Source organism: Mesitornis unicolor, unplaced genomic scaffold (genome assembly GCF_000695765.1).
Source record: "Mesitornis unicolor isolate BGI_N332 unplaced genomic scaffold, ASM69576v1 scaffold17275, whole genome shotgun sequence".
Lineage (NCBI taxonomy): Eukaryota > Metazoa > Chordata > Aves > Mesitornithiformes > Mesitornithidae > Mesitornis > Mesitornis unicolor.
The window spans coordinates 32455-40421 of NW_010186324.1; the positions used below are offsets into that span (position 1 = coordinate 32455).

At 35.4% G+C, this 7967-nt stretch overlaps 1 protein-coding gene across 1 annotated transcript in view; it reads right to left on the minus strand.

Moving 5' to 3' along the window:
• LOC104541139 (rapamycin-insensitive companion of mTOR-like) overlaps positions 1-7644 on the minus strand; it is a 37046-nt gene extending 29402 nt beyond the window's left edge. Inside the window, 6 exon segments of the mRNA XM_010185120.1 lie at positions 139-206; positions 1151-1218; positions 1433-1602; positions 2619-2745; positions 7058-7121; positions 7520-7644. Of these exon segments, the coding sequence (XP_010183422.1) occupies positions 139-206; positions 1151-1218; positions 1433-1602; positions 2619-2745 (433 nt within the window). The 5' untranslated portion in view covers positions 7058-7121; positions 7520-7644.
• Positions 7645-7967: the final 323 nt, after the last annotated feature.

A 7967-nucleotide genomic window follows, 5' to 3' on the forward strand; every position in this document is an offset into this window, starting at 1 on the left:
ATCTTAGTAGCCTGTAGGAAGGTACTGATAGACACATCAAATGAGACAGAGTCTGTGTTTACACAAAGCACTCATATGAGAAAGTAAAATCCCCTTCTAACCATCCAGCTTCAAACAAATTAAAAAAAAAAATCTTACCTGCCCATGATCGAAAAGCAGCCACTATTCCCATTTTACTAGCTAGGAACCGTGCTTCTCTGTCCTCCCTGTTATTAAAAGAACAAATGTCACAATACAGTTAATTTCTATAAAGCAGTGTTACTAACATATCAAGTAAAAAGTAGTTAACTGAGATTTTAGATGGGGTACAAAATCCAGAGTAAGAGAAATCTTTCATGTATGCCTGTGTGTGTGTATACGTATTTATACAATGTGTATATACACACAAAGATTAAAACTTTCAAGTGTTCACCTTTCAGGGGAGTTTCCATGGTAGGAGGGTAACATCACAAAATAAACACCTACATGTGGTCAGATAAATCACTCTGTGCCTGCACTGACAGTGAGTCTACAGCAGGGACCTAAAGATTTGGACTTTATTCAGTTACCCAGACCTACACATCTAATGCCATTTGATAGTTAAAAAACCAAACAACAGGATAATTCAAGGTGGAAGCAATCTCACAAGGTACCTAGTCCAAAATCCTGCACAAAGAAGTTGTCAGCTATGAGACCAGACCAGGTTATACTCAAGGGTATAACCTAGCTGGGTTTTAGAAACTCTGAAGGATGAAGACTGAAGGATGTTACTGGACAGCCTGTCCTAACACTTGACTGGCATCACAGAAAATTGTCCCCCTGCCCTTATATCAAGTTGGAGCCTGTCTTGTTTCAGTTTCCCTCTGTTGCTTTTTGTCCTCCCACTTTTCACCACCATGGTGTAGCCCTGGCTACCCCTTCTTAGTAACATCTTCATAGGTATTAGAAAGGCTGCTATTCAGAGAATGGTGTCCCCCAACCTTCTCTTCTCCAGGCTAAACAAGACCTTTTTAAAGCTTAAATGCTTAACAGTATTTTAGGAAGTTTCATTCTAACATACTGTATTCAACTTCAAGTAGTTTAGTATTGGGTCACTGCCTTGATTTTCATTTTGGAATGAGAAACAGTTTAATGAAGAACTGGTAACAAAAGTAGTAGCACTAGCACTTACTTGAGTTGTCCTTCTGCTGTGTCTGGATTATGCCTGTAGTGAAAATCTGTGTAAGGAGCTAAAATGCGCTAAACAAAAGAAAGACATGCATTACTTTCACATGAGAATACAGTTAAATGGGTCTTGCCCTTTCCTCAGTCCCACTCTAATCTGTCATGTTATTCCTGCCCTATAAATCATTAATTTAGCCTAATATTCCATACTTAAAACTTCTTTATAAAAATTAAACATTTTCATTAGTAATACAATGTCTAATATCTAAAGAAATAAAACTGACCCCACCTCTAATTCTACATCTGCTCGCACATACTGTCGGGTCTTTGGATGATTAATGAGGTGCAAAACTGTAGTTATCAAAGCCTCATTTATTCGGCTTAGCTGACAATCAATCACATTTTTCAATATTGTACTTAAACCACCCCGAAGAGCCACCACCTCTGGATTCTGAAGTGCTAAAAACAAAAACCAAAACCAAACAAACATCACTTTGGCCAATAATAGGAAAGTATGCTTCCAGTATAACAAACCTGTCCACTCTAGTACACATGTTTATTTTTTTCCTGAACACCAAGGCACCTATAAAGATTTATTGGAACTGATTGACATTAGTAATTAATTGAGATTTTGAAATAGTTTATCATTAATAAAAATACTGGTCAGTCAGTCACCATTGCACAACAATTTTTCAACTTCTTTCCAATCAAGCTTCCATACAGCAGTTTCTGCATTTTCCCCACAGCAAGGTTCTGTGTTCCACTGAACTGACACAGATAAAATATTTATATTACAATATAAAAGCGTAACAGATTGTTTATTTCTTTAAAAAAGAAGTTTTTATCTTGAAAACATTGCTGAAGTAATGACCATTGATTCAATCAATGATTCAATCATTGATCAATCATTGATTTCAAAAAAACGTTAACAATCAGTACCCACGTCCAAGTACAGGGAGTTAGTATAAGCCAGTGTCCAGCCAGCCTTTACATGGACATGAATACTGACTTCCAAAAGCCAGCTAGTCACAGTTCCCACTTGTAGAAATTCTTAGAGGAAGATCTCTTTAATTTATTTATTTATTTATTTATTTTTAAAGTTCCCTGAACTCTCATACATTTGTCAGTATCTCATGTATGGAATTCTCCCTACTTCCAATGCATTAGTTTTAAAAACATCAGCTGAGGCAGGGAAACATTTAAGGGAAATCAAAAACTGGCAGGTCTTAAGGGAAAGAAGAGCACCTGAAAATGTCAGATACTCCATTTAAAAGGTTATTTTGGTTCATATCACACTAATAACTAAAATCTATGAAACTGACATTAAGAATATTTAACATCTAATCCCTTATTCAACAAATACCCTTAATTATTTGAATACAATCTATTTAGTACGAACCCACAGAAGAGAATCTCTTAGAAAACTGATGACAACCATGTCAAAATTTTTCTTAATTAGCTTTCAGTTATCTTACCTAGTTCACAGATAATGGCTATACAGGCTCGAACCATTCTGTCTCTCTCTTGAAGACCATCATTTCCAACTGCTATCAAAGAATTAGTAATAGAACTGGGGAACAATGAAGCATTCACAGTGATCATCTGCCAAAAATGAAAGAAAAAGCCCTCTGACTTCTTCATATTACTCTAAACATACTCACAGATTCACCAGTATTCTGTTTCTTAGAAACAACAGAGACACCTCCATGTATTACTTGGCTACATCTGGTGAATTCTCAAAACTATTTATTTTGCTCTTGAAATTCTTCATCTGTCAGTTTACCTTACCATTCTCTTCCTGCTTCAGTTCTTTATTTTTATTTCATAACAACAGGAAATAGTTAAAAAGATGACTGTTGCTGAGAGAACTAAGGCTAACGTTTTTCATGGTTTTTTCCAAGAATTTCTTTATCGACAAAGAATGCTATCCAATGACAGAGTAGACTACAAACACTTCTAGAAGGTTAATTCATACTGCAGCAGATTCCTCAATATCTATTCAAGTGTTTAATCAACCAAGATTAAAATCTCCTGTTTTATTAAGAGATCCTTTAGATTGCTGCAGACTAGAAACTGTGACAGTTAACAGAAGAATCTGCTATAGTATTTGAAAGGCAACTGTCCATAACATTCCCATATCCTCTTGCATAGTACCTGATCTTCCTAGAGTGGCAGTGTAATTCAACTTCATTCTAAATTATACAGCTACGGCACAAAACCCACACCTAAACCATGTTAAACTGAAAAGCAAAGATGAAAACAAGACCTGTGTTCATTAATCATGTCATTTTTCAGTTAAAAACAAAATTGCAGTAAGTTTGAGACAGAAGAGAAGAACAGATTTTAATAGTCAATGCTCATTTACACTACTGAAGAGGTCCTACACCATGGAAATCCTCAGATGTTATTTCAGGACAACCAGAATATAGGGGATTGCTACAGATTAAGGAATAAGAAAGACCCTTTGCACACATTAAAGGCAAAAAACCCCACTCCAAAGCAACCAACCAATATCACAACTCCTCACCCTCCCCTAAATGAGGCTTTGACTATAAAAGGTGAGAAGCTGTTTGATCATGGTTTTTTTTAGTTTGAAAAAAAATAAAACACACAACACACAACTCGATCACTAAACAGATGTATTACTAAGCAGGAAGTAGGTTTTTTGTCCGTCTGACTACTTAAAAAGGGAACGATGTAATGTCTAATAGTCCACTCAACCATGTCACCTTTTTTTCTACTAACAAACAAGTGAAATGTAAAAAAATACTCATTATCCATCAAACACCTAAAACCTTAAGGCTAGTTTTCCAAGGTTTTTTTTACTATCCCTTCTGTTTCCAACAAAAGCATACTTATCTTCATTATTTTTCCAAAATTGTTTTGTCCTATACTCATTTTACAGCTCACTTAGATATCTTACAGATATTTGTTCAGACAAAGGATAGTTTTACCCTCTTTGCAGAGCTTGTTAAAATAAGATCAACCACATTATGACAAATATATTGGAACACTAACAAGTTTAATTTTAAGATGTGTTTTTGACAAACGTCTTGTCATACATAATGTTGTCACCAACACAACAGGAAGCTTTAAGATAGGATTCTAAAGAAAAAACAAACTCTTCCCCACCCACGCCGTCTTTCACTTTTACAATGGCATGAAGTAACGAGAATTAGCAGCAGAATGGGTGTAAAACAATACTCTACAAAATTACAACCTTCTTTCCTACTGATAGTTGCATGTACTTAGTGTGAGGACACAAACAGCTTCTTAAGGCTGTTCTGCTTCGTACAGAAGCAGGTTCTCTTAGTTTTTAACATGTGAGAAGGAAAGATTTCCTTCTTTTAAAATTGAATTTCAAGTACATTAGTAGAGTAAATAAAAACTCATGCACCTGCTTTCCCATCACTCTAGGTATTGAAATGCAGTTCTGAAGACTAAGAACAGGTGACAAGCAGCTATGATGAAGTAACAAAGACCAAAGACTGAATTTCGACTTTAAAGGTTCCTTTTAAAAAGAGGAAGAAAGCAGGCAGTTCATAGCATACCTAACCCTGACTTCTGCTTTGAAAAGAAAACATCCTGCCTACTAAATTATTTTTCTAAATGGACCTGTTGACTTTTATTAGATGGAAAATTGCTTTCTGAAGTCCCTTTATGCCATCTTTTTCATGGCTGAAGATACTGCTAAATTGCAAAGCTCTTACTAGGAAATGTAGAGGTGATTACAGTTAAAAGAGACAGTAAAAACCCAAAGCCTTAAAAACAAATCAGAAACCAAAGTTTAAGCTTGAAGTTGTTTTCTTTTCTCTCCCTAAACTACTTTAACCTGCACATTTTGTAAACAAGTTTATCATTAAGTGCCTTTTACAAATTCATGAAACAGAATCAATATTTTATATCTTGTTATTTTCTATGAAAAGAAAGATAAGAAAGTTCAATGTTTTTAATGTTCAATGTTTAATTCTAAAGTTTCATATCTATGCTACATTTACACAGGTATTTTTGCTGTTAAAGATGAGGTTAAAGAATTGCATCCAGACTTGGAAACTAAAATCAATAATTCTGTGATGCTGGTGGAACGCAGTTCAGCTCCTCCATGGCTCACACAAAATTACCTCCTGCACAAATGAATTAACTCCGTTTTGTTTGCCATTCATTCTCCTCTTCCATATCTTTATATAATCTTTTAGGAATCCTGGTATCAAACCACCAAGTCTGAGATATTGAGGGAGATGAAGAAAGATGGGAAAAGGACAAGAGCATGGTAAGAAAAAGACAGTGTGAAAATACAGAATGCGCCATTCGGGACCCGTGTCACAGTATTTCTTGTGAGAGAGAATTTCTCAAGTACCAACTGCTCTACACCAATGCATACTTAACTGCTGTAGCCCAGATAGGACAGGAAAGCGGTGTTAACTTTATTGGTAGCCAGGTTGGGTGTTTTTTTGTTTTTCTAACACTATGCTCTAAGAAACAAGGATGTTCTAGGTAGCAAAAGATTTTAGGAAACATCTTTCATCAACATAGTTCTCAACATCGAAGAACCATCAGCACCCATATACACCATGTAAATGCCAGGCATGTACATCCCATGCACAGCATCCTTGCATAATGATCAAGAAAACAACACTGGTGATCAGCTGTATGATTTATTAATGCTTATCTTTCAAGATCATGAATGGATTTATTTCTCTTGCTTCCTCTTGTTTCTGCCAAGCAAGACAGAAGTCTTTGCTTAACAAGAAAAATGCTCAAAAAAGCCCAGGAATAATGAGGACAAATTTCTGACCTAAATAAAACAAACTCATTATAAATGCATTTCCATTCCATCTTCTAATTTAAGTTATTCTGGCTCTACACTGAAACTCTTCTTTTAAAGCAGATTAGCAAAGAGCTTAATAAATAGCTCCTTTCTCCCCTAAGGATCCATTCCCTTATGGTTGGATTTTTTTGTTTGTTTGCGTTTGGGGGTGGTGGTGGAGGTTAAGCTTTAAAACTCTTTTTGGTGCAACTGTTAATCAAGCATATTATCTCTTCTGTATGACAGAAATCAATTGAGCTCATTATAAGAAAAGAAACTGCATATCAAACTTCCATGTTTTCAACATACATACACAAAGCAGTTTAAACACACAGTGCTCCGGGGGAGCAATTCTTCAAACTACTCCAAACTTCACTTCAGTCTTTGGTAGTTTTTCCTAAGATACTCAGTGGAAGAATACAAGCACGATAAAGAATACAAAAGTACAGTACAAAGGCAAAATGCTACACTGCCTGAAAAGAATACCTTCAGTACCTATATATGTCAGTTTATCTAGGATGAACTTGCAAATGCATCTACCACATCTTCAAACATCTCATATCCATGAATACATAGTACAGTAGCCACCAAAGACCAACTGTGTCTTATTGTGTATTTGAGAAAAGAACTATGGACAGCATCAACCTCTATGAATAAAGTAGTCAGGCTAGAAGCATTCCTTCAACTGATTATTCCGGCAATGGCAATTTGCCTCATTTCTCTAATGGCAGAACATCTCCCTCGTCCTTGATTCACAGATGCTTAAACACACTATACAATAAAGTATGGAACTTAATAATACTGTACTTATACCCTTGCATTCATTATTAAATAAGTTTTTCAAAAATCTTGCCTGGTATGATCTGTATCAAAGGAAAAACAGCAGGATTTTTCTAGCCTACTTGAGGGGCAAGAGATTAAAATCAAAACAAGTTTCAGAACCACCCTTCCCTCTCTCTTTTGAATTACCAGGTATAATTTCTTCTAGCATGATAAAGTAAGGGCAGGTATTAAATACCATGGGAAAAAAACCGTACAACGGAGAAAGCTGGGAGTCAGCACAAGTGACTGGCATAGCTGCTAAGACCACATATAGTTAGATTTTACCTTTCTGACTAATCGAAGTGCTTGTGTTCTTTCTACTTCATTACTCTGCTGTATATCAATGCACCTAAAATAAGTTAAAAAACACATTTTGTTTATAACAACACTTTCATCTTAACTGTTAACATCTTGCATTACTATTTATTCAATTGAATAAATAGAAGAAAAAGAATCCTATGACTCTTTAAAAATTCTGCCTTTCAGCAAGCATACTCTTTATAATTGGTCAATTAGCTTCAGTTTATATTTTTCCAGTTATCTTCATTGTAATTAAATCACTAGAATGTTCTCAAATATACAATGGTACAGTATAATGGCTTCAACAAGTATTTTCTGAGCGAACTGCATCTGTCATTTCAAATGAGACTAAACAAAAAAAAAGTATAAACAATGCCTGTCTCAACTATGAAAGAGCAAGTAATCTACAACTGTACAATTTGTAACAAGAATGAAAAGAAAAATTACCTGGCTATCAAGTAATCCACTTTCAACTTGAGCACCTTCTGGAGAATACTGGAGTCTCGAATGAGATAGCGGAGGGCTCGCAATCCAGCTGCTCGCACCTCTTTTGCTTCGTTTAGTAAAGCTAACCTCAGGCTACAATGAAGAAAACAAGGGGGACAAAAATTATTTAGCAGCAGGTAGACTTCATCATCACACAGCTACTACCTACTCATTTAAAATAAAAAGTTTGATTTTTAAAAATAAATGTTCTGCAATAATTTTCTGTCTTTGAGATATTAACCTGTACAGCCTAGAAGGCAAACCTTCACTCTGCCAGCAGATGCAGACAATATATTTATCCAAAAAAAACACAAACCATTTTTTTCCCCAAAGAACAGCCTGCACATCCATGAAGCGATACATGATCAAGACCTGTATACATCTTGTTATTTGACAAAACAGCTGAGCA